We start from the raw sequence: 27503 nt of genomic DNA, 5'->3' as shown, positions 1-27503 counted from the left end.
CAACGATAGAACTCCTAAACCTAGAACCGGAAATCCAACCCTAAAACCCAACGATAGAACTCCTAACCCTAGCCCATATCCTAGAACAGCTAACCCAACCCACCAATAAGAACGAGTATTTAATTACTTGTATTAACAAGTTTATAATTTTACTTGATATTATAAAGATAACATGTTCTAAGTAAGGTCAGTGATTGCTTTGATGGATAAGAGAAATAGTAGAAGTTTGATTCCAAAATACTTTTGGAATCAATCATGATTCCAAAATACTTTTGGAATCAAACTTCACTATATACACTATTGACTCTTCCCTTGCCACTCCTAATTACTTCCTGTAATAATAAAGAAGTAAATAAAAGCAGCTTTTACTGGCCATGTAGTGTTATACTGGTGTGCTAATACTGTTGGTAAACAGAGGGTTGCTCTGTGGCTGTGTGCTCGCTTGTCCCTCCATAAATACGACCTCTTATAAAAACAGGCTTGATACCTTTATGTGTTATGCACTTACAAGAATTACCCACAATGCCGTTGGAGCTGTGGTGGGAACATGAACTCGGGTCAGTCCTTGAGCAGGGCACTTACCCGCTGAATTCTCCCCAAGAGCAGTGTGTGTGTGAGTGTTTGCGTGGTGCGCTTGTGAGTCCTTGTGTGTCCTTGTGTATTTGTGTGTTTATCTGTGTATGTGGATGTGAATGATTGTTTTTATGTTTTTTACCCTTCTCTTTGACTGTACACACACACACACACACACACACACACTTAAACACAAACACACTCCTACACACACACCCACACACACACACACACACACACACACACACACACACACACACACACCACACACACACACACACACACACACACACACAAACACACACACACACACACACACACACACACACACACACACACACACACACACACACACACACACACACACACACACACAAAACCTAAACACAAACACAGACACACACACACTAAGCAAAGGGGGTGTGACCTCAGCAGAGAGGAAGGCACTCGTCTGTTTACCCGTCTCCCCAGCCTATGGTACCCGGTACATGAGAACCCAGGGCTATAAATGCGGCTCATTTATCAAGTGGAGACGTGTCCAGGGCTGATAAAAAAATAATGGAGCGCGCCAAAGTCAAAGGCCAGTGTGTGTACCTCGCTCGCCAGGGTGCACGCGTGAGACGGGGGTCTACACGGTGACACACACACCTCAAACGCAGTCCAGCTTCTCGCTTACATGTGATGAAGTGTGCCGTGCGATTGGTCGCCTCCGAGGTCGGGGTGGGCCGGAGGAGGCTGTGTGTTGGACACACACACACACACACACACACACACACACACACACACACACACACACACACACACAGACACACACGCACACGTGCGCGCGTGTGTGTGTGTGTGTGTGTGTGTGTGTGTGTGTGTGTGTGTGTGTGTGTGTGTGTGTGTCATGTCGTGTCATGGAGGCCAGAGTTGCTTAATGAGCGTGTTTTGGCCCCTAACAAGCTCCATGGAAAGAGTGCTCGGCCAAGGGGCTGCAGGAGACACACGTCTAGGAAAAGGTAGATCTCAATGAGTCCTTTCACTGCTCGCTTATGGAACACTTGACGGCTCACAAGCAGGCTGCTGTCCTGCATGGAACTCAGAGTCAGGGGAGCCTTGTTTATATATATATTATACTGTATATTTTTAGGAGGATTTCCATGTATGCTCATGGTGAAGTGGAGGAGCATAGAGTATCGGATAGGATGGGTATTGTCCGTACAATAAGTCATCCCTGCTCAGAAATGAAGACGATTTCAAAGCAGACCAAAGCAGGGGGAAAACATCACAATGTGTGAGTTTTATGGCGGAGGATTTGAAGCGGTTAAACCAAGAATAAAAACAGTGCGTCACTCTTTCAGGCTCGTATCCCCCCTGGCCCCCCCACACGGTGAGCCTCCGATCCAAAGCAACGCCCCTCCCCCGCCCCCCCACCGAGGGAAAGGAAGGCGTGTGTGTGTGTGTGGGTGAAGGTGTGTGTGTGTGTGTGTGTGTGTGTGTGTGTGTGTGTGTGTGTGTGTGTGTGTGTGTGTGTGTGTGTGTGTGTGTGTGTGTGTGTGTGTGTGTGTGAGGCGGGGGTGGGCCATTTTGTCAAAGCGCTGAAAGGGAGAAGAAAGAGAGACATAATCCTCTGGGGTTTGTGACGGGAATCATTCCCTCCCTTTCATCTGGGACGGGCGTGAGCTCGGGTCCCGGGGAGACTCCCTGCTCCCTGACCGAATGGGGCGGGGAGGGCGAGGGAGATAGCGTTGCTACATCCAATCCATTAAGTCGCTGGTTTATCTCACCTGGATCATTGCATTACTTTGTGATTATCAGGGAGTAGATTAGTAGTTCAGGGTTACTCTCTGGGACTTTGGACACAGACAGACAGACAGACAGACAGACAGACAGACAGACAGACAGACAGACAGACAGACAGACAGACAGACAGACAGACAGACAGACAGACAGACAGACAGACAGAGAGAGAGACAGGGAGAGAGTCAGGGAGATAATTCGCTGGGTTCCTCCTTTATGTGTCCACATAGTCGAATGCAACCCTGCCTTCTAGTCTCTGAGATTCACTGAACCCCACCCAGAACAAAATAGGATTTCAAGGTTGATATTGTTGCTCAACTTCAACTTAACCGAGGTAGGCCTACTAGAGAAGCACGCTTTTACTGGCCCTTCTCAAACAAGAACATTCGTGATGATTTTAAAGTCAGGTTCAAGTCTCTGGCTGCTTTATATCATACTGTGATTGTTTGTTCTCGTTTAAACGTATTCCTTTTTGAATGTCAAGCTGTTCTACGTATGAATCATGTGTATGAAAGGCGCTTTCATCATCTACAGCAGTGTAACAAAACAGAGCTTCAGTTGGTGTATTAACAACAGTAATCTACTCAGTTCCACGTTGAAAACATGCAGACAGGTTGACCAGCTCTTCATGATAGTTGTTTTATTTAAGCTTAAGAAGTTGACAAGCACTCATCAATCAACATAATAAAACATTTGTGCCATCTGTTCAATCAAGCACACACGATGGCTTTTTTAAAAATAAATACTTTTAAGAGGAAATAATACAGACAGAATATGTCAGATTCAAACCACGCAGACAGACAAACACACAAACAGAGACAGAGCGAGGGACAAACAAAACAGACATATTATCAAGATGTCCAAGAGACCGTAAGGGTTGTGAAATTTCCCCGGGTGAAACCCCCAACAAACAAAAAAAAGTGTCGTATAAAACAGTTAGGTATTTTTAAAAATACAGAATCTTACAAAAAGTGTTTTTTTTTTCTTCCATACTTCTTTAAATCACTGTAAAATATCGGCTGGTATTACAACAAGAAACCAGGGATCATGAATAATAAAAAGACAGAAATAATGTGCTTCCGTGGGTGACGTTAGTATTCACATACATCACGAATGAGCTGTATTTATAGACCAAAGTCGTCCAGTACCGATGCAGCCGGTGTCTGACATACAAGTATTGCGCAAGGCTCATCAAACCTCATATTCAGATGGTTGGTGGTGACCATGGTAACGTCTAAAAAGGTGCCCAGGCACCGACATAAAAGTTCTCAGATGCTCCCCCCCCCCCCCCCCCCCCCCCCCCCCCGCCAGGTTTTCCAGAGGAGGCTTTAAAACCAAAAGAAAATCTCAGCATCCTCGACCCAATCTGCTGAGGGAACGGAGAAACAACGCAATTCACAGCTCAATCTTCTAACGTCTAATCATGGTCCTTTCCAGGGATGCAGATTATCAACAGTGTTCACATTCTCCATGTATATAAAAAAACAAAACACAACGTCGTTCCGTCCGACGGCGGACCGTTTCCGTTCGTCCCGACTGTCACCGTCCCCGGAAAAAAAGAACAAATTAGGAACCGAGAGAGCGAGAGTTTTTCAAGGATACCGATTACAGTATTTTAAAAGAAGGTGGTCCGGGTGATAGCACACAAAGCATGCACTGGTTCAATCTCTTCTTCCTCTCCAGACTCATGCCAAGACATAGAAAAAGGCCACATGGCTTCAGCTTTCCAACACACATCGGACCTTCACCCCTTCTGACTGGCCTTTCCTTTGGTTGCTTGGCCCATTTTAAGGAACCCAAACGAAGGTGCTTTGTCTATTGTGGGATTCCACAATAGGATAAAAACATCCTCAAACTCCTATGTTGAGCGTGTGTGACAGTGTGTGTCTGTGTGTGTGTGTGTGTGTGTGTGTGTGTGTGTGTGTGTGTGTGTGTGTGTGTGTGTGTGTGTGTGCGTGCGTGCGTGTGTGTGTGTGTGTGTGCTTGTGTGTGTTTGTGTGTATGTGTGTGTGTGTGTGTGTGCGTGTGTGTGTGTGTGTGTCAGTTCGTACGCATTTGTATGTGTGTATGTGTGCGTGTTTTGGTAACGACGTCACGATGTTCCATGAACACAAACCGACGACAGGAACAGGAAGTATCAACCACGAATCACACACGGCTGCACCGAGGGGGGGGGGGGGGGTCAGCACAACACACAGGAGGGGGGGGGGGGTACACTCTGTTAATCGGACGACTTACATTTATGAACGGTAATCTCTTTTTCTCCTTGAATGTGTTAACGGATCGGCGGGGAGTATATACTATAAGAGTGTGTAAACAAAAGGCAGTTGAGGGCTGAGAGAGTTCGTCGGAGCTCCACGTGGTTGTGTGTTGTTTGAAAAAAGAAACCGTCCCGGACATCAAGATGCTCCGGCGTCCATAGTTGTCTGTTAAGTGCAAAGCCTCCCGATCACCCCCCTTCTTCTTCAACTACCTGAAGCCCGCCTCCGTGTTTCCAGTACTTTAGAATCTGTGATGCGAAAGATGCTAATGCTTAAGATAAAAACAAAAACAAAACTGAAATATAACTTATATAAACTCTTGAGGCACTGATTGATATCGAAGGCTTTTCGTTGCAGATCGAGATTTAAAAAAACATAATGAAAAAAAACATCAACCAAATTTGTACAAAAAGGAAAAAAACACAACAGGTAATCAGAGTGACGGCTCCGCAGACCAAACAGACGAGTTCTCTGACAGAGTCATCCGGTTGGCCGAGCGAGAGCCAATCAAACTCGCTCCGAGCCCCGTCGCGGAGGGGTAGGGGGCGGCTGCAAAGGAAGAAGTGTCTTAAAAAGATAAGTGTGTACAATTATACAGAAAAGTGTTTTAAGAGTTCGCTGAAGTGTCTCAAGTTCCCATCCTTAAACCGTTTCCCCTTTCTTCTCCTCACTCCTTCACAGTTAAAAAAGAAAAAAGAGCGAAACCCCCAAAAAAATAAAACACCTGCGCCTTAGGACATGATCTTCTGGGGGATCTCTATCGACGCCTTGAGGAAGATCGAGTTGTCCCGCACGTAGTTCCTCTTCTTGATCTCGTCGTGAGAGATGAACTTGGGGTAGCCGAAGCCCAGGGTGCTCTCGTCCAGCGAGTTGCGCGTGCTGCACGGCTTCTGGAAGTTCTTCCAGTTGGGGTCGGGGTTGAAGGTCTCAGTGATGTGCTGCGCCTTGGACAGGGACGGGTCGCTCTGGTCCAGGATGGAGAACGTCACCTTGTAGGAGAAGGGCCACTCCAGCAGGTTGTCGTACTCGCCGGGCAGCACGCGGATGTAGATGGAGAGGTGCGAGCCCTCTCCGCTGCCGTTGCCGTTGAGGAAGGCCGACACCTGCAGCTTGTAGCCGTAGCGGTGCGTGTAGAAGGGCGGGCTGAAGAACTCGTGGTTGTTGCGCAGCTTGGCCTCCTGAAGCTTGCGCGAGTAGTCGCCCAGCTTCCAGATCAGCACGCCATCGTGGCTCACCGACAGCTCCTCCATCTCGCGCCGCAGCTCCAGGATCTCCTGGCGCTGCCGGCCCACCAGGCTGCTCATCATGGTCAGGTGAGACTTGGTGGTGTCCTCCAGGTGCCGGCCGATGGCCAGCTTGGGGCACTGCCGTGGGGGAGAGGGGGGAGGGCGGGAGGGGGGAGGGCGGGAGAGAGTTTAGTTTTCGAAACAGACTTTATTGACGGTTGTCGTTCTACATTTGAAGTGGAAACGCCACGTCAACTCTTAGGTGGACTTGGTTTTACCCGGTTCTACTGAACACAGCTTCTCGCATTATGTGGCGAATGTAGGAAGAGAAAGATGCAGAGGGACGGAGATAGACACATAGACAGAGAGAGAGACACACACATAGAGGGAGAGATACAAAGATTGGGACACAGAGAGAGACAGAGACACAGAGACAGAGACAGAGACTGAGCGAGAGAATTAAACCAAGGTAGATGTTATTTATGAGACAGCAGCTGGATGTGAGATGTTTGCGTAGGATAGGCTGTGGTACATCATGCCGCGGTTTACAGAATGGGACTAAGGATGCATCTTCTCCATCCACACATCAGGAAACGATTATGGTGTCTGCACACGATTGGCTCTCCATGTTGGAGGCACGCCAGGGAACCTGTGAGACGATGATCTGGTTGCCGTGACATTCTATTTACAGTTTTTGGTTTTTATTTAGGGAAGCACTTTATACATTTTGTCAGGGACGGTTGTGTTGACACAGCCAGTATTCCGGGCGACTTTGTGATTTTATACAGAGAGGAGGGAGTCGGGGACGTATTAACACGGCACCTTCTCCCTCCGAGCCCGTCCACAGAATCTCGGGGTGACGCTGCTTTCAAAAATAGACACCAGTGTGCCGTTAAGAGCCACAATGTGTTGCTCTCATTAAAATAAATCCTCCACAGGCACAAGCTTGGAATATTATGAACAAACCTTGCTATGGAAAAACTGTATAAATACGACCAAATTGAATGACTCAATTGCACGAAATAATCACAGCACAATACTCTCCTCTTGATGGTAGATTCTTACGAATGCAAGATGTATTATTACGTTGCAGGGCTTCAAAACTGAACAAGCAATAGTTCAACAATCTCTTACTTCAGCTGTAGACGGTTTGAAAACCCTTAACATGACTTGAAACATGGACAACCTCCCATCACAACAGCTTACCCTGTTGGAATGATATACTATATCCCTCTGACCGAGACCCCCCACCCACCATTGAAGTCTCCCTCAAGAGTGACGTTTGGTTTGAAGTCTTTTTCAAGACTTTCGACTTGTAAGAGGGATTTCCAAAGAAGTAAAACCAAAATCGTTTGTACCACGATGAAAGACTTGAGCAGTGGGGTGGGGTTTTCCCAAAGGGTCAATTCCAGACCAAAACTATGTTCTGGTCTACCAGCTTCAGAGTACAGTCTAAATTCAGCCAGAAGCCGATTTGTTTCTGGATGTGTTTTCCTCATAACCGAGCCCACCAGGCTAGGCCCCGGCTAGGAAAACAGCCCATGCTAGCGGCAGAAACAGATAATAGCATGGAATGTGATCATTTGCACTAACTTCGCCAATTATATAATCGATCAATTAATTATTGATCTATTATCCTTAATCTGTGTGTTCTTTACTCCTTAAATTATCGTAAGCTGGTCGTAAAATTGTAACTGTCAAGATATGACCTTGTGATTATTCCGCACCTTCGACGATGAAACAATGAGGTCATATGTGGCGGGGAGGGGGCGGGGCTTACCCGGTGTTTGCAGCCCGCGTCTTTAAAGGGGCAGAGGACAAGGGCGCTGCCGCAGTTGTCCTTCACGTGGTTGGCCAGGTCCTCGCGGGCGATGTTGGGCGTGCCGCACTGGTTGGGGCACTGGACTGGGAAGCGGGGGCAGTGGTACTGGTGGTTCTGGAGTTGGGGAGGAAGTCAACAGCACATCAATCAATGAATCGATCAGAACACGCAGGGCGATGACACAGCAAGAGTCACACACGGTAAACACGCGCAAACAAGTCACACCCAATGTTGTTTAACCCATGGAAAGAAATAAAAATACCATGGCTTGATCATTAACTGGGGCGTGTGCGTGGATAAGGGAGGTGTTGGTGTCGTAACCAGCAGTCACCTGGCAGAGGAGAATGCTAATCAGAGCTTTGAGTGTGCGAGGTGGTTTCACCCGAGAGGCACTGGCAAGGCTGACGTATCAAACAGCCATAGGGCAAGATAGTGTGAATGCCAGCCTTCTAAACACAGCTCCTCAATGAGTCATCCGTGATAACCTTACCATGCCGTGACTAACGTCAGCCACCTGCAGCGCACACAAGATACCTCGTGTTTTACGGTTGCTCCTCTTTGGGGCTGTTGCTGGCGTGCTGGAGGCTAGGCTGGAAGGGTTAGCTGAATGTATGTTGCTCAGCGAACTTTCTGTCTCTCGTGGGAGGCTCTTTGGAGGCTAGAGACCCAGGTGAAACTCAGCGCAAAGGGTGAACTAACATTGAAGCTCATTGAGGCTGCGAAGCTAACATTGAAACTACAAAACAGACCCGAGTAGGGATCCATCTAACCCAGATCAAAAGACACTACGGGGAAAACCATCATTCAATGTGTGCCAGTGCATTCCCCTTAAAATCATGAAGTTCCATAAGAGAGACGGAATGTTCTTCCTGGGTCCAGATTGTGGGATTGCGTGGGGTGCAAGATAGCGTAGCAGCTATAGCCTTCAACCCCCAACACCAGTCCCCGACAGGATGACCTGTTGGGGATGGCCCCTCCCTGGATGAGCCGGTTCTTCCGAATTCATCACAGGTGCTTTCCACATTAAAAGTGCATTGCTTGCTGACGAGCGCAGACTAGCCGAGAGCTCACCTGGATGGTGTCGAAGACGAACTCCTTGCCGCAGTACTTGCAGGGCTGCGTGCGCTTGGGGCACTCGGCCATGCTGTGCTGCGACAGAAGGCGCCGCATCATCCGAGCCCCGCATTTGTTCTCACAGTAGACGCTCTCCTGGGGACAGATGCCCTGGTGGTTCTGGAGGAGGAGGAGGAGGTGCAGGAGGAGGAGGAGGAGGAGGAGGAGGAAGAACAAGAAGTAGGAGAAGGAGAAGGAAGAGGATTAGAAGGAGAACAAGGAGAAGGAGGAGAAGGAGAACAAGGAGAAGGAGAATAGGAGAAGGAGAAGGAGGAGGAGAACAAGGAGAAGGAGGAGAAGGAGAAGGAAGAGAACAAGGAGAGGGAGGAGGAGGAGAAGGAGAACAAGGAGAAGGATGAGAAGGAGAACAAGGAGAAGGAGAATAGGAGAAGGAGGAGGAGAACAAGGAGAAGGAGGAGAACAAGGAGGAGGAGAACAAGGAGAGGAAGAAGGAGAAGGAGGAGGTGAAGAACGAGAATGAAAACGAGAACGAGGAACCAGGAAACACAAAGGAGAAAACTGTAAGCATTGGAGTCATTGTCGGATTATAAATAGATCAGAGGCGATTGGAGCGTGTTGTTTATTGCGAAAGATAAACCGCTTTAGTGCCCGAGGGAGTTTGTCTTCTTTATGAGTCGTCTGATACTAAAACTAAACTGTTCATAATGACAGTGATTTGTATAAATTACTCTCCAGGACACCAATAAAATAAAGCAGTAGCCTCTACTGCCGGACTATAATCTCTCTTATTATGTCGAGCTGTTAAACAGACATTTCGTGAATCATCGAAAGAAAACACTGGGATGAATAACCATTATATAAGAATACGCCATTGTTGTATTTTTCAGACATGTTATTGCAGGCACGTCAGAGTCCATGTGGCCAGGGTGTAAACACGAGGAAAGAAGACAGAAAGGTACAGTCAGTAGAGGGACACACACACACACACACACACACACACAGACAGACACACACACACACACACACACACACACACACACACACACACACACACACACACACACACACACACACACACACACACACACACACACACACACACACACACACACACACAGTGGGCCAGCTCGTGTGTTTACTCGAAAAACACTGCCGACCTTTGACCCCAGTCCGCCGGCAGCGAGCAAATGCTCAACGAGGCCTTCACACTGATTCTATCACAGAGACTTAGCGATTTGTGAAAGTCTTTCAAGTTAAACACAGAACTAGTGTAGATAATGTTATGGTGGAACGTGGGGCAGGATTGTGGGTGTATCTAACCTGCGGCGCACTAGCAAGAGAGCCAGAGAGCGAGAGACGAGAGAGAAGCGCAGCCGGTGGCTTTACCGGCCAGTGAGCCGCAGGTTTGATTCCCAATGTGCCCCAAATCATGGAAATAGCTTTGTCAGTCTAGAGCGGCCAGTGAAGAAGTCAAGATGGCGGGCTTCTTCTGAACGTCTTCTCACGGAACTTCAGTCCGTGTCTCTGTGTCTATGTGGGTCTGTGTGTGTGTGTGTGTGTGTGTGTGTGTGTGTGTGTGTGTGTGTGTGTGTGTGTGTGTGTGTGTGTGTGTGTGTGTGTGTGTGTGTGTGTGTGTGTGTGTGTGTGTTCGTGTGTGTGTGTGTCTGTCTGTCTGTACTTATGTATGTGCGTGTCTGTTTGCGTGTGTCCTTACCTCGTACGCCTCGCCGGAGAACTCGCTGCCGCAGAACTCGCACTTGACCTTCCGCTTGGGGCAGTCGTGCTGCAGGTGGTCGGGCAGGTCGCGCCGCGTCAGCTTGATGGCGCAGCGGTTGGGGCACGGAATGACGTTGAAGGCGCAGGTGGAGAAGTGGCCCTGGAAGGGGGGGGCGAGAGACATGCTAAACGTGTGTGGTGAGAGAGAGAGAGAGAGAGAGAGAGAGAGAGAGAGAGAGAGAGAGAGAGAGAGAGAGAGAGAGAGAGAGAGAGAGAGAGAGAGAGAGACAGATAGAGAGAGAGAGAGAGAGAGAGAGAGAGAGAGAGAGAGAGAGAGAGAGCCAGAGAGAGACAGAGAGAGAGAGAGAGCCAGAGAGAGAGAGAGAGAGAGCCAGAGAGAATCAGACAGAGAATCACAGGCGCACACACACACACACACACACACACACACACACACACACACACACACACAAACACACACACACACACACACACACACACAGGTGCTGGCTTCCATCCAAGGCTGGGAGACAAAGCAGGTCTGACGCCGGAGAGGTGGTGGGGGCTCAGGTGTGTGGGAGTGTGTGTTTGTGTGCGCACTTGCGCGCGCGCGCATGTGTGTGTGTGTATACATAAATATATGAGGTCACAGCAGTTAGAAAGGAGCCACAGTATGATCTAATGCAGGATAGTAGTATGCTTGTATGCTACTACTGCGTCGTCTACATGTGGTTCACAGCCTTTTCAACTTCCTGTGTGCGCGCTTGTACGCTTCCTTCAAGCTGAAGAAAATTCCCATGTGACGGCTAAGATGATCTATTCTCCAGCAGAGGAAGGTCCCGATGACAGGGTTACAGGTGAGGAAGTGAGGAAGAGGAGGGTCTTGATGAGGGGATACAGGTGAGGGGGTGAAGAAGAGGAGGGTCTCGATGACAGCGATACAGGTGAAAAGGTGAGGAGGAGGAGGGTCTCGATGTCAGAGATACAGGTGAGGAGGAGGAGGGTCTTGAGGAGAGGGATACAGGTGAGGAAGAGGAGGCTCCCGGTACCAACCTGGAGCTGCTTCATCTGGCCCGTCCAGCGGCAGCCCTCCTCACTGTGGATACAGCGGATGGGTAGGGCCAGGATCTGCTGCTCCAGCTCGGGGTCCGGGTAGATCTGAAACCAATCAATCAATCAATCAATCAATCCGATCAGATCATGACTAAAAAGGTCTGTAACAACGGCTGGTCCACCAGGGTCTATCGGCCGGTGTCTTGATTTAGACGATGTGATAGGACGGCCAGGGGCCAACTGTAAGGAACACGATCAATAATGTATGGCCGACTGTAAATGCTTCTTTACGGTTTACTGTGTGTGTGTGTGTGTGTGTGTGTGTGTGTGTGTGTGTGTGTGTGTGTGTGTGTGTGTGTGTGTGTGTGTGTGTGTGTGTGTGTGTGTGTGTGTGTGTGTGTGTGTGTGTGTGTGTGTGTGTGTGTGTGTTGTTCTCAGAGGCACACAAGAGTAAATAATCAGATGATTGTTATCACCATTCTTTTATACTCAACAGTCCTCCGGGAATGGGAGGGTAGAAAGTGTGGGGGAAGGTGGAGAGAAGGGGAAGTCAAAGAAAAAGACAGAAAGACAGAAAGAGAGAGAGAGAGAGAGAGAGAGAGAGAGAGAGAGAGAGAGAGAGAGAGAGAGAGAGAGAGAGAGAGAGAGAGAGAGAGAGAGAGAGAGAGAGAGAGAGAGAGAGAGAGAGAGAGAGAGACATAAACAGAGAGCCAGAGAAATAGGATAACCTGCCAGTCTTGTTGTAATACAGTACAGTAATATCCTGTATTCTCTAATCAAGAAGGATGAGATCGTTTTCAAACCACTCACACAACATCCCCCTCCCTAGGGCGGCCCCTACCCCCCAACCCCCATACACACACACACACACACACACACACACACACACACACACACACACACACACACACACACACACACACACACACACACACACACACACACACACACACACACACACACACACAGAGGGACGGCAGCAGTAAAACACGTTAAGTGACTTCCTCTAAACCTCTAAACGGGCCAACTGCCTTTTTTTAAACGGCTCCATAAGAGCCCCTCCGCGGCCAGGCGAGTTATGCAGCACTGTCTTTATGTGTGTGTGTGTGTGTGTGTGTGTGTGTGTGTGTGTGTGTGTGTGTGTGTGTGTGTGTGTGTGTGTGTGTGTGTGTGTGTGTGTGTGTGTGTGTGTGTGTGTGTGTGTGTGTGTGTGTGTGTGTGTGTGTGTGTGTGTGTGTGTGTGCGTGCGTCTAGGGGGCTGTTACCACGATGACACAAAAAAAACACAGCTTTTCACTTCCCTCTTATGGAGCTCGTGGTTTTAATGCGGGCGTTCAGAAGAACTCCGTGCATCTGCTGCTGTGGACGTCGCAGGGAAGAACGATCTCAGTGAAAGCACAGCGATTATGAATCAGATCCACTCATGCGTTTGCCCCCTAGAGACCTGGCCTACTCAGTCACCAAACCCGGGGGAACACACCGAGGACTAGAAGAACAAGGGGATGAACGAGTCGAGGGGGCTGGACCTATAAACACTGCACATCACAACACCAACCACGAGCCAAAAGCAGAGCCCGGGCAAAACCCCTCTAAAGTAAAGTGAAGCCCTCCCTCTCATCTTCCTCTCTGGAACCCAGCGGGGGCCCACACCAGTAATGACCGGCTTTTCCTTTTATTTTTTTGTCCACTTCTTTCTCCAACACGCGGATCAGGGGCATTAAGCTCTGCTGAGCCACTAAGACCAGGACCTCTTCAGCCAGCCTTCAGCCATCGTTGCCGTCGTGTAACCTCCCACCCCCCCAGCCCCCCTGCCCCTCTCCCGTCCCTAAACAAACTCCACAGCACACATCCCCCCCCCCCCCCCCCCCCCCCCCCCCCCCCCCCCCCCCCCACCCCCCCAGCAATGTCCCGTTTGCTCTGGGCTAACGTCACAGAAAGCCACCCTGCCACGGGGACATTGTGTGCAGCGAGCCCAGCAGTGACCCTGCCGAGCGGAGCTCGCCGCCCGGGGCTGATTTAGGGCCCACTCGGAGCCTGGGAAGGGGCTTCTTCTGTGGGTAACCGTGTCTGACAGGTGAGGCCCCGCCGGCACTTCTCCAGAGTCCCCGTGCTCAACGATGTATTTATTCATGGAGATTTATTTGTTTTCTATGTACGAGCCGTGACTTATGGCTGAGCACCGTTTGTGAATCACTGCGCCGAAGTGTCATGGTTCACAAGTGGAGGGTCGCGAGCCATAAATGGGTCGCGGCGGGGGGCAGAGTGGTCGGTGGCAGGGCCACAATGAACATGGTTTCTTGAATATATACCTACATGCCCACATAATAGAGGCCTACACACCTGGTCTGTTTCAATTTAATTTCATTCTTATCTTTGAAGACTAGAAAGGGGGATACTGTATTTAATAACAATATTTACAGTATATCTGCATTATTTTTGACATGGTAATGAGCAATATGTCACTTATTTTACTACATTAAATATTCCCTGGGTCTGGGGCCAAGAGTAGGCCTGACTGCGCAGGTGGGTCAGGGCAGGAATAGTTCAGTGTACTGCCTCTGAAAAACCTCCACTGCCCTCCACTCAAACACACTCGCGTTGATGCTACTGGAGCTTAAGGTTAATGTGTGGCAGTGTGGTCGAGCTACAGACCCAGGGTTTTTTCTCTCCCTGCAGAGAGAGAGAGAGAGAGAGAGAGAGAGAGAGAGAGAGAGAGAGACAGAGAGAGAGACAGAGAGAGAGAGAGAGAGAGAGAGAGAGAGAGACACACTCACACACACACACCAGACAGAGACACAAATAATAGGGATACAGAGACAGAAGAGAGCGAGAGACAGAAGAGAAACAGAGACAGAGATAAAGTTGAAAGAAAGAAACAGAGAGACTAACAGACCGACAGAGACACAGAGAGAGAGAGAGAGAGACAAAGAAAGAGACCGAGAGACAGAGTGAGAGACAGAGACAGCGAGAGAGAGAGAGGTGAACGATGTATCAGTATGAGATGGTCCTTTGCTATTGTCGATGGAAAGTATTTAGAAACACAATCTGATGAACAGCTTTAAAAAGACCAGAAAATGCTTCACTTTCAGCTTTGTACACGGCGGTCTCTGAGGTTTTTTTTTATACAGAGCATCATCGCATTTGATATCCGATCAAATCAAAAGGACTTGTTGGCTTTTGTGATTAAAATGAAACGGAACCTTTGACTGGATGTGAAGAGGATTACACATCTGTACAGAGGAAAAAAATAATAAGATATATGCCTGAGATTATCGGAATGAACGAAGGCTGAATTAACATTGATGGTTTTATCTGATTATTTGGATTGGAGTGATCCGTTAACCTGTGATGAGTCATAGATCTGATCCTCCATCAAGAGAGCATTCCCATCAGCTCCATCACTCAGACCCAATGAACGACCTGTGGTTCTTTCTTAAAGGGATAGCCAGGTTTTGAATAGAGGGGCTGTGTGTTTTGTGTGTGTGTGTGTGTGTGTGTGTGTGTGTGTGTGTGTGTGTGTGTGTGTGTGTGTGTGTGTGTGTGTGTGTGTGTGTGTGTGTGTGTGTGTGTGTGTGTGTGTGTGTGTGTGTGTGTGTGTGTGTGTGGGGCCTGGGGCGTTGTGCTGAATGACTCATGTGTCCTTCAGTACCCACCGCTGCTAAAGCTGACCTGATTTAAGCCGTGTGTTTCATCAAGTTTGCTTCAATATTGCTTTCCAAAAATACAAATAAATACACACTGCCGGATTTCAGAAGGCTCGCCAAAAAACAAAGCAATAATGTAGCGCTATAGAGTGCAGTCAAGTCAGGTCAGGTATATTTGATTTGAACAGCCCTTAATCACAGTTACAGTCTCAAAGGGCTTAACCAGCCATGTATTGATGACCCGCCCAAACCCTGGCCCTCAAAGGGCAGGAAAAATCAGGCAATAAATCTGGCACCGTAAATACATCTCACCCTGTGTTGGTCCATTGTAGGTATACAGTGGACCAACACAGTGTGTCCCTTACATGTATAGAACACTTGTAAGGTGTCCTATACCTTACATTTTAGGTATAATAGAACACACAACTCTCGATAATAATGCAGATCTGGCTATGTTTGACTGAGGAGATTTCAAGGACGCTTTTCTTGATCGAAAATCATCCCTTGAACGCAACACACAAACACACACACACACACACACACACACACACACACACACACACACACACACACACACACACACACACACACACACACACACACACACACACACACACACACACACACACGTGTTTCTTTATTGTATAACATGGTGTTGAAAGGTTTCTCTGGGGATAGCGTTGGTGACGTCAGAGGGGAGCGTACCTTAGCGTAGTCCAATGGCAGCTGGTCCTCTGGACACTTGAAGACGCCCTCACTGTAACAAAAAGAAACAATGGAAGGATTAGCAACCGGCGTCGCCTCCACGAGCAACAACACCACGCAGGCTGGGCGCAGAGGTGGCAAGTAATGCGGCGTTTCCCTGGACCACGGTCGAGCGCAGTGATTGGTGCAAATCTAGAACCGCCCGACTGCGTTTAAGATGCCGGTGGACTCTTCAGCGGAGTCTTCTGCTTAATCTGACTAGTACTTTAGTCATGGTTCTGGAGGATGAATAACGCACGCAAGCACACAAGCACGGACACACACACACACAAGCACACGCACACACACACACACACACACACACACACACACACACACACACACACACACACACACACACACACACACACACACACACACACACACACACACACAATCGCAAGCACGCATGCACACGCATACACACACAAACACACGACACATCACACAGCACACAATAAAACAGATTACTTTCTAAGCCATTGGCTTTTATGTGCTTGCTCGTTCGTTTGAACTCCCTGTGCGGGTCTGTTTCCACCGTTGTATTAAAAGGCAGAATAGACGACAAATCGGAGCCTGTCCTGTCGGTCTCCAATAGTCTTCTCTCACCCCTCCTCCCCAGCTACTTGTATTCATGTATTTTTATGGTTTGTCTCACACCTCACATCTCACGTCGATGTTGTAGGCCCCCCCCCGTTAAGGGTGGTGACAGCGTGTGAGGGTATGAGCAGCAGTGGCAACAACATCTATGCATCCATCCTCCCAGCCATCCTTCGATCACTCCATCGTTCCCTTCAATCCGTCCTTCCGATACAGCCCAACCCACAAACCCCAGATCTCCAGCTTTCACTGCAGATCAAACAAAGAGCTCTGATTTAGGGTGCGTTTCTTTTTAAATGAGGGACCAACAGAGAAGGGGGTGAGGGTTGGGGTTAGGGTTAGAGGTGGGGGGTGGGGTTGGGGGGGGGGGGGGGGGGGGGGGGGTGTTAGCTCATTAGGGAGCCCCTCTGGCAAGGCAACCCGATGTCATCATTAAAAATGAATGGGGGGGTTAATCCTAAACGCATGGAGAGGGGAATGGCTGGGGCACGCTCGGTCCACTGAAGAGCTAACCATAACGCTATGTAGCTAGGCTACTTGCTATGTTTACATAGCATTAGCTACATCTACGTAACACTGCCTTCTGCGTAGCTCAACTGAGTGATCCAGAGGAGGTTTTAAGACGGAGTGTAACGTTATAGTTCGGGTGAAACGTTAAGGGATTCATCTTGCTTCCTAATAATCCCATCACAGGGGGAGATGCAGGATAAAAGGAACAAAGAGGTCTAACGAGATGGGTTTATTCCACAGAGAGAACCCCCACATTGGTGTTGGTAGGAAACAGCTAGAGACAGCGGCAAAATGCTCCATCTCGGTATCATTCCTTCTAGGAGCGAAATTGCCTCTCTCCTTTAGCAATCTTTTTTCAACATCCCATAGAAGCCAAAATAACCACAAAAAAAGCCATTCCACTTTCAAATCCGAAGCCCCCCAGCTCAGACTGACCTACTAACGGACCGAAATAAAGAAGCTTAGTTGAGCGGTAAATAAATAAACAACAACATGCGCCATGCATTCCAAAATGTTATTCAGCCCATTATTGGACAGCTAACTGCCTTGTCCTGATGGCAGCCGTGGAACCTGTGCTGGCTTTTTTTTCCCTCTCTTCTCCCTCCGTCATTTGATTGGCCGACACGTCACCAGACTTGTGTACTCCCAGAGGGCTGCGGTCATGTGACAAAACACACAAGTGCACACCAAACATTACCCTGTCCGTCTGCCCAGCTGCTGTTGGGTCTGGGGATGGGATTGGTGGAGGTAGGACGGGGGAGGGAAGGGAGAGAGTGAGTGAGAGGAGAGAGAGAGAGAGAGGGGAGAGGAGAGGAGAGAGGCGGGGGGGGGAGAGGGGAGAAAGAGAGGGGAGAGGAGAGAGGGGAGGGGAGAGGGGGGGGGAGAAGAGAGAGGAGAGAGGAGAGGGATGTGAAAAGAGAGAGAAAGAGAGCGGTAGAGACAGAGACGGAGAGAGACGTGGTGGAGGCAGGGAGGTTAACGTATGATGAGACTGTGCTAATTCTCCTTCATTAGGGTCACTGTGTCAGTGGGGGAGCTGGCTCACCAATTTATAAGCGGCGCCGGACTAGAAGAGAGAGGCAATCGATCAGTTCGCAGGAGGAAGAGACGACCACACTCTCTTCTACTGTTGTGAAATCACCGGACAACCCACACACATCTCTACACAAAGAGAGCCCTCCCCTAAGAGTGTGTTCTGTTCTGATGTGGATCCACCTGTGTGTGTGTGTGCGTGCGTGCGTGCGTGCGTGCGTGCGTGCGTGCGTGCGTGCGTGCGTGCGTGCGTGCGTGCGTGCGTGCGTGCGTGCGTGCGTGCGTGCGTGCGTGCGTGCGTGCGTGCGTGCGTGCGTGCGTGCGTGCGTGCGTGCGTGCGTGCGTGCGTGCGTGTGTGTGTGCGTGTGCCTATGTCTATGTCTGTGTGTGTGCTTGTACGTACGCGTGTGTCAACCATGGGGAATCCATAATAAGAAAAACAGGCCCGGGATGAACAACCAAGAAGGGATGTTTGAGGAGGAGGAGGAGGCCTAGGACTCCAATCCAGCTACACACAACCCACACCCCCACACCAAGGAGGAAGAGACAGGCGAGCAGTGGCTAGTCACAGCCTGTCAAGATGATTCACCCTCGGCCGCCCCAGAGGCCCGTAGCCACGCATTCATGTGCTGGGCGCTTCTAATGCCACTCAGCTCCCCTTGCCCCGCTTGTTAGTGGCGCTCATTTGCCCATTGTGACAGCGCGTTAGTGGTGAGGGGTTTGGGACAGGAGCGCAACAAAAGGCCTCTCTTCAATGCTACGTCGACTTCCCTCCTCTACCTCCTCCTCTTCCTCCTCCTCCTCCTCTCCCTCCTCCACCTCCTCCTCCTCTCCCTCCTCCACCTCCTTCACCTCCTCCTCATCATCTCCCTCCTTCACCTCCTCCACCTCCTCCTCTCCCTCCTCCACCTCCTCCTCCTCTCCCTCCGCCACCTCCTTCACCTCCTCCTCATCATCTCCCTTCTTCCCCTCCTCCTCCTCCTCCTCCTCCTCCTCCTCCTCCTCCTCCTTCTCCTCCTCCTCCTCTCCCTACACCTCCTAGCTGATTGGACAGAAGAGGTCTTTTTTGGTAGAGGGATGAAATATTTGGTACGAAAGTTGACACTGATCAAATTCAAGTTATGAAAGTAAATTGCGGTAGCTTTTCAGTGCGTTGTCATTGGGTTTGTGTTCGACCATGGCACCCCTTTTGTTACATTTCAGAATAAAAAGCCATTTCTCGGGCTGATAATTTCCCGGTGAACTTATGTCACCAGACAATTGATGCCGCTTTTCCAACAAGAACAATAGAACAGATTCAATAAACCCGACAGCCTCTGTCCAGCGCAGATGACAAACACTCACTACAGCACTTGGAGCTGCTCTCTAGTCAATGAGTGTCCAGCGAGGGAGAGAGCGAGTGATTCAAGGGTCCACAAAGAGAGACACAGAGAAAGAGAGAGAGAGAGAGAGAGAGAGAGAGAGAGAGAGAGAGAGAGAGAGAGAGAGACAAAGACGGACAGAGAGAGAGAGGGGAGACTAGAGTATCCACAGACAGACAGACAGACAGACATAATCAAGTGTCCACACACACACACACACACACACACACAAACACACACAATAGAGAATCGAGAGAGAGAGAGAGAGAGAGAGAGAGAGAGAGAGAGAGAGAGAGAGAGAGAGAGAGAGAGAGAGAGAGAGAGAGAGAGAGAGAGAGACAGAGAGAGAGAGAGAGACTAGAGTATCTCTCACACAGAGGAGAGAGAGAGAGAGAGAGAGAGAGAGAGAGAGAGAGAGAGAGAGAGAGAGAGAGAGAGAGAGAGAGAGAGAGAGAGAGAGAGAGAGACAGAGAGAGAGAGAGACTAGAGTATCTCTCACACAGAGGAGAGAGAGAGAGAGAGACTCAAGTGTCCACACACACACACACACACACACACACACACACACACACACACACACACACACACACACACACACACACACACACACACACACACACACACACACACACAGCAAAGTGTTTCATGACTTTCAGTTGCTGTCACTGTGCTACTATAGCTGAATCTCAGCCCCCCCAGCTGTTCTTCAGGCTGCGGCGCTGATCCAAGTTAAACCACGAAACGGATCATGAACCAGAGAAAGACGAAGATGAATATTCAGACCCCGTTCTCCCACGCAGACGGGATACCGCCCTGCCACTTCCAGCAGCCGCGCGGCTAGTATTAACCCATGTTCTTAATTAGCAGCATTTCCTTGCCGCGGGGTGAGACCAATCCACTTGTAAAGCCCCTTCCCTTGAACCCTAAAGACAAGCCCCCTCTCTCCCCCCCCTAACCCCTTACTCCCTCTCCCCTTAATTGCCCTCCTCTCTCTCTTCCCCACAAAGTCTCCTCTCAGGGTCTAAGCACCGATTAAAGCACCAGCCGCTCTGCTCAGGGAGACAGACTGGGACAGCCGGCGATACACGACCCATCCGCCCTCCACGTACACCCCCCCTCCCGTCCTCCTCCCCCCCCTCCCGTCCTCCTCCCCCCTCCCGTCCTCCTCCCCCCCCTCCCGTCCTCCTCCCCCCTCCCGTCCTCCTCCCCCCCCTCCCGTCCTCCTCCCCCCCCCTCCCGTCCTCCTCCCCCCTCCCGTCCTCCTCCCCCCCCCGTCCTTCTCCCCCCTCCCGTCCTCCTCCCGTCCTCCTCCCCCCTCCCGTCCTCCTCCCCCCCTCCCGTCCTCCTCCCCCCCCTCCCGTCCTCCTCCCCCCTCCCGTCGGGCAGACGGGCTGAAGGACAAATCCCCCTAGTCTTAATCCTACTGCTGGGGCAGAGAGGGACATTCCTGGATAGGATGTGAAGGCTTCAGACAGTCCAGAGAGAGAGGGAGAGAGAGAGCGAGAGAGCGAGAGAGCGAGAGAGCGAGAGAGAGAGAGAGAGAGAGAGAGAGAGAGAGAGAGCGAGAGAGAGAGAGAGCGAGAGAGAGAGAGAGAGAGAGAGAGAGAGAGAGCGAGAGAGCGAGAGGGAGAGAGACACAGTTAGCAAGTGGTCTGTCGGAGAGGCAGACTAGGACAAACTGGTGTAGCTATGTGAGTGGGACTTCCATTTGATCTCAGATAAACAGGTTTTCATTTTCTCATGAACTGAAGATAGCAGCGAGAGCTTCGGCTGCTTGCACAGGCCATCTTATCTCTAGCTGTGTGCAGCTGCAGCATGGCTTTAGGTTCATCCATATGTAAAGCTGTGTTCCAAGTGCAGAAGCCCTCCTGCTCGTTGGAGTTTGTTATCTGAGTCCTGTTCTCTGCCTCCCCACGCAGGGATTGTAGACAAAAGGGTTTGAATGCATTTAAACGCACACGCCTATTCCTCATATGCATTGTGTACGGTTCACGGTCAGATCTTTCGATCTTTAGAGGCATCCAGCTGGAGTGTGCAGAAAACCTTTGTAGTCGTATCGTCCAAACATCATTCAACGTCATGTTAAAACAGTTATGTTTTAGTTGAATAGTGTAAGTTGGTGATTAAGTGCAGTGTATTCAAGTACAGTACCCTGGGGCAAGGAAACACAGCCTCATGAAGTGGCTTAGTGTGTCAAATCAATCCTGAGCCTTCTTAGCTATTGATTTTGGTCCAGTTAGTCTGACCCCACCCGAGAGTACAGCATGATGAATCTCAATGCCTCTGGCTCCACCTGCCACACAAGCTGCAGTCGACTGAGAAACCATCCACCAAGCCTTCGTTTTGTAAACAGCCAACCAGTCCTGGGCTAGGCAATGGTCTTATTATTGGGTGTTTTAGACGACCCTTATAACATTAATCCAAAGCAGCGAATAGGTAGCTGGAGTTCTTCCGGTGAGTCCAAAATCTCTGATGCACTTGGAGGGGAATATAACTTGTAAAAGGAGAGATGGTAATGTTAAATCCAGGTAACAGGCACTCAAGAAGGTTTACAATTATAAAGCCTTCACTGAGCGGGCTGGACAATGCCTTCCTCGGGGTGCTTGTGTCCGGGTGACATCAGATACATGAGTTTATGGAGAGGTTTAGCTCTCTGGCTCAAGGAGGCCTAGACTGTTGACATTGGGGATCAAACCAGTAACTTCTGGCTGGGGGTCAGTCGACCATCACCAGCCACAAGACTATATCCTGGTGCCCCCGTGATGTGCCAGAGTGGTCCTTCCTGCTAAGTAGCCGTTGACTGAGCCCCCCCCAACCCCCCCCCCCCTAATGAGGTCACGCTGTAGACACTTCCTGTGCAGCGCCTTCTACCTGTGGAACCTGAGACACTGTGAGGGACGAGCGGCCACCACTCCCACTCCCCCTCTCTCGCTTTTTGAAAAAATACACCCACATATACTCCCACAGCCAGGGACACCTGGTACTTTCTGTGTGTGTGTGTGTGTGTGTGTGTGTGTGTGTGTGTGTGTGTGTGTGTGTGTGTGTGTGTGTGTGTGTGTGTGTGTGCGCACGTGTGTGTGTGTGTGTGTGTGTGGATGACGACACACTAGCGCAACGGTGCATTATCTTGGAGCTAACAAGAGTACTTAGCAGCGCTGCAGCAGGCAGCGCGCTTGTAGCTTCTCCCTGTGTCACATTTAATGCCTACAAGATTAGCTCCTCGCAGTTAGCAGAGGATTATGCTATCCATGAACCTTTTGACCTTTTCAATGACACTCTGCCTGGGTCCACATCACATAATGCCATGGTTAAACAGCCAAGGGATTCACCGAAAGATGCGGTTTAAGCAGGAAAGTTATTTGTTTAAATAGCAGAATAGTTTCCAATGGATTATATAAAACGAGCGCAATACATACGAAGGCGAATTGCCTTGTAGCCCTATGTCACTTTGTTTCTCCTTCAATTTCCATAAAAAGCAAAAAAAGCAAATATATATATATATTTACATAACTACACATATGAAAAGAATAAGATCAAGGATAGAGGACGGCTACCGAGGAAATTCACTCTGACTTCCCGTCAAACGGATTGCGAGACATTCCGTTGACAAAGGTACCTAGAGAGTAACACCCTCTGACAGTGGCCAGGTCATGGACTTCCACAGGAAATAAACAACATGATCCAGGTGGCTCGCTACAAATACCGACCACATTCACCTCCCCGTAGCCAGCAGACCTTCTGAACGACTGAGCACGGCTTAAAATAACCTCCTGTATGTGTGTGTGTTGCTTGTCTCCCATCCAGAAATGCCCTGCGCTTCTCTGTGGTTCTTTGCCAAAGCAGGCTGAATGATGCAAGTAGGAGAAAGAGGCTACTATGCGTGCGAGTGTGGATATCTGGCACGTGCGCTGCGTTCTTCCCTCGCACAGTGTGTAACTCTCGCTTGAGACCAGTCCCGGAGAGAGAAAAACAAAGTACGATGCAGAAAATCATGATGTGCTTCGATTCTTACGGTGAGCCATGCACTCAATATGAACAAAGACAAAGTGGGATTTTCTCCATACCGGTATCTTTACAACAATGCCTTCCAATTAACACAAATAATCATTAAACTCATTTTTATGAATATCATAATCATCATCTTCAAGAGAGATCTTTGAAGTGACCGAGACAGATTGACATTGTCCAAGGGTTGCTATTCGTCCCCAGATCTCAGCCATGTCCTCAAACTCAAGCAGTGATATAGGCAGAGACCACCACGGTAAAATCCAATGCTACCAAATGGATTTCTCCCAACAGGCATCTGTATCAACGACGCAATGTTGGCTAAGACATCAGACTGCAAGATATGACGATATGACAACCGAATCCAGCAGACAGAGACACATCACATCACTAATCCAGCTGCTGCCAAAGACCTACACACCGTTAAGTGGCTGCAAACGAAACTGATGCGAGTGAATGTTTCTGGGCTACAGGCAGCTCAGCTCAGTGTAAAAAAATATATCAAGGACAAAGAAATAAAACGGCATCGACTCAGTCAGTGACCATGAGGGGGGGGGATGTCAGCCAATCAGGCGCTTTGAATGTGAGCGCTGGTGGACTGTGACTCATCAGAAAGCCGGTAGTACGGGCCGTTCAGCAAGGGCCTTGCGGGCCGAGGAGCTTGGCCCAACCGGGGGCGAGGGGGGGGGGGGGCGGATGGGGGGGGGCAACGTATGTACCAGCCAGAACAACTAGAGACACCCGCGGTACAGAGAGAGGGAAGGAAAGATGTGCGAATAGGTAGAGGGATGGGTTGAAAGAGGGAAAGAAAGAAAGAAAGAAAGAAAGAACTACATATGCAGAGGGAGTTCAAGCGCCTAAGAGGATGCAGTTGTCCCGGGGCTAGTAATGGTTCTGCTGTTTATAAAGTGTGTGGGGAGGACGGAAAACTAAAAAAGGTGCTCAATGCTAAACTCATAATCCTTTGCCCTGCCCCTCTGATGTGATTGGCCCGAGACATGCGCTGTGTCTCAGCAGAAGAGGGGCTAAAGGTGTGCTTAGCCACTGCTTCTTAGCATACCTCCCTAGCAGAACGCTTTACGCTCGCATTGACTCGGCACTTTCGCCCCAGTCCGCTGCACACAAAGGCCAGGCCAACGTGATTAGCTTCTTTTGTTGCTTTTCTTCCTTCTTTTTCTTTCATGGATTTTAATACTTACACCACATTAGGATGGCGGTTCCGCTTGAAGCGATTTGACTTGTACGAGTGTACATTAAACATAAAGTCTGATTGTTGTTTTCCTTTCCTAGCGGATGTACACACAAAAACAACGGATGATCCCAGCGTCAGTAAATGAGCACACAGGGATTTTGTGGGTATATTTTCCGGATTATGCACTATGTGTGCCCAGGACACAGCACTGAGAGATGGGAGAGAGCAGAAATCAATGCAATTTCATTAACTGCTGCTGATATGGGTCCTGAGTAGGGGGGGTTGACAGACAGAGGATCAGGGCTAACCGGGAGCTGATCCCCGCATGTTAAACAGTCTCTCTCTCGCTCTCTCTCTCTCCCCCTCTCTCTCTCTCTCTCTCTCTCTCTCTCTCTCTCCCCCCTCTCTCTCCCCCCCTCTCTCTCTCTCTCTCTCTCTCTCTCTCTGCAGAGTACCACACAGACAAAATGCAGCGAACCAACCATAAACGCCACGTGCACACGCTTAAACCCGACGGCCTCCCCCGCTTTAGGGCACTTGAAAGGAGGTCTTAAAAAACCGCGGGTGGTTGTGTTTCATCTGGGTTTGTGGAGGGCGGGCGTGGCCGTGGGCGGGGCCGTGGGCGGGGCTCAGCCACAAGAGCCAGTGAAAACGCCAGAGGTTTAGCGTGGCGCGCACGTGTGTGTGTGTGTGTGTGTGTGTGTGTGTGTGTGTGTGTGTGTGTGTGTGTGTGTGTGTGTGTGTGTGTGTGTGTGTGTGTGTGTGTGTGTGTGTGTGTGTGTGTGTGTGTGGTACCCTTGCTACGAACGCGCTGCGGTCGGCAGTCGGGACAGCCGAGGTGTGAAGCACGGCACTCTTCGCCCCTCGCAAAGCCAAGTGGCAGCGATGCATCCTTTATGAGTACAACACATAAAAACGCCAACGGACTAAACCAAGCCTTTTTGAGAACTAAGGCTCCATATCTGAGGGGTTACATGTTAGCCATTACCACCCCGACCGGGCTAAACTTGAGAAGTTTTAATTACAGATGGCTGATCTAATTTTAGCGTGGCTTCAGTGGGAGCAGATGTCTACATCGTGGGGGCCATCTATGCATGATGCCAGCCTTTGAAAGCCGGTGGAACCCTGGAACTCAGAGGCTATGGCAGACCTACACACAAGTGTACATGGAAGCTCCCGGTCATGTCACTAAATACCACAGACGGAAAACATAATGTTGACAAAACACACAACAGACGCGGTTATGACAATGTTACAGCTAGATTATGGTTAGATATGTCAATAATGGGGCAACAATCTGAATTAAGCAGAATAATATGTGATTGAAATAATATTGTGCATCAGTTTTGATAAAGGAAATAAGCTGTTCTTAAGGCTACCGAGTTTTTTTCCCCATTTTTTAAATAAATAAAATATTCCCGGAAAAAGTAATTGTGTTTTTTATCATCTGGGGAACACATTTCGCTTGAGGTTAGTGGCATGTGAGCGCTGGCTCTGAATCCAAACTCCACAGCGACAACGAGGCGAGACACAGGTTGCAGCGCGCCCCTGTTTGTCCATTCACGTCGGGTGCAGAGAGGGGGAATCAATTAGGTAATTAAAGACCTCAACATTGGATCAATTAGCTCATCGATTAACATACACTGTGGTGGGCAGGGCGGCCCAGCAGAAACCCATCAAGAGGAGGAGAGAAAACGCTGTGGCGGTGGTTGGGGCCTGACGGGTGTGTTCTCCCGTTTGATGCGTTATGATGTGATATGATAATGCAGCATTCATGCTCCCTACCCCATCTCTCCCGGGGCCTCAAAGCACAACATCCAGAGTCATCCAGCCAGTTCGGCCAAGTTCTGTCTGTCTGTCTGTCTGTCCGTCTGTCTGTCTGTCTGTCTGTCTGTCTGTCTGTCCGTCTGTCTGTCTGTCCTTCCCTTCAGTCCTAGTGAAGTTACGGGCGGGTCCCATGCTGTGTGGTGTCAGAAACACCACGCCAGCTGTACTGTACCATCCAGAGTGTCCTCTGAAACGCACGTGTCTGACCTGACCTTCTGTAAGTGTGAGGAAGCAGGTGTGGCCGCTGCAACACTACAACATCACCGGCTTTACAACAGGGAGAGGCGGGCCGAGCCCGACTCGATAGCGCACACACAGCCATGTAGCGGGGTGGCCATAGCGCTGCTACGCCTGCCGCAATGATGACTGATTTACAGAGCGGCTGAACATCGTAATTACCCCCGGTCCGACAGGTGGAAGCATAGCAGATGTTTAACGCGATGACTCAAGCAGTTGGTTTTTATGAAGAGTGGGGGAGTGATACGCCTTAACTTCTGCATTAAGGCGTGGAGTTTTCTGTGGAGCAGCGGTGGGCGGGGAAACCACAGACAGTTAGGGGGGGCGGTGGGAAGGGAGAGGTAATCATTTTGATTCTGTTTGGATAATTCCCTGTCACAATCCCTGCCGGCTGCGTGTGCGTGTGAATCACATTTGTGTTAGCGCGCAGTGAGGGAGAACGCAGGCGTGAGGTTTGTTATTGTGGGTGAGTCACACGGCGAAACCCGCAGACAGCAACACAATACAAAAGAAAAACCGACAAACTTCCCCCCCCCCCCCCCCCCGTCTACAAATTGTTTCTCTGGATGCGGCTTACGATCCGACTCAGTGATTGGGATGAGTGGATGGCTTACTCTGATATTCAACAGCTCAGCGGGCTGCTGTTTAGTCATATCTAAACATAAGAGTCTCTGTGAACACCAAGTGAATTCTGACTATAGTGACTTAAGATGAACACTCAGAGACTTAGGATATACACGTATGGAGGACGGTTTAAGCCATCTTCCATCTTAAGATGGAAACTTAAAGACTTGAGACTATAGAAACTCTGATTATAGAGGCCTACTGATTACAGAAGATATTT

At 49.6% G+C, this 27503-nt stretch overlaps 1 protein-coding gene across 1 annotated transcript in view; it reads right to left on the bottom strand.

Annotated features, from left to right (window-relative positions):
* Window positions 1-3661: 3661 nt before the first annotated feature.
* Window positions 3662-27503, bottom strand: part of traf4a (tnf receptor-associated factor 4a) — a 33510-nt gene continuing 9668 nt past the window's right edge. Inside the window, exons 2-7 of the mRNA XM_056611331.1 lie at window positions 15857-15908; window positions 11508-11612; window positions 10453-10614; window positions 8736-8897; window positions 7623-7778; window positions 3662-5980 (exon numbers count right to left, since the gene is read on the bottom strand). Coding sequence (XP_056467306.1) covers window positions 5348-5980; window positions 7623-7778; window positions 8736-8897; window positions 10453-10614; window positions 11508-11612; window positions 15857-15908 — 1270 coding nt within the window. The 3' untranslated portion in view covers window positions 3662-5347. The remainder of the gene's footprint in view (window positions 5981-7622; window positions 7779-8735; window positions 8898-10452; window positions 10615-11507; window positions 11613-15856; window positions 15909-27503) is intronic.

The sequence above is a fragment of the Gadus chalcogrammus genome, chromosome 16, assembly GCF_026213295.1.
Source record: "Gadus chalcogrammus isolate NIFS_2021 chromosome 16, NIFS_Gcha_1.0, whole genome shotgun sequence".
Taxonomy (NCBI): Eukaryota; Metazoa; Chordata; class Actinopteri; order Gadiformes; family Gadidae; genus Gadus; species Gadus chalcogrammus.
This window is presented reverse-complemented; position numbering and strand designations above follow the sequence as displayed.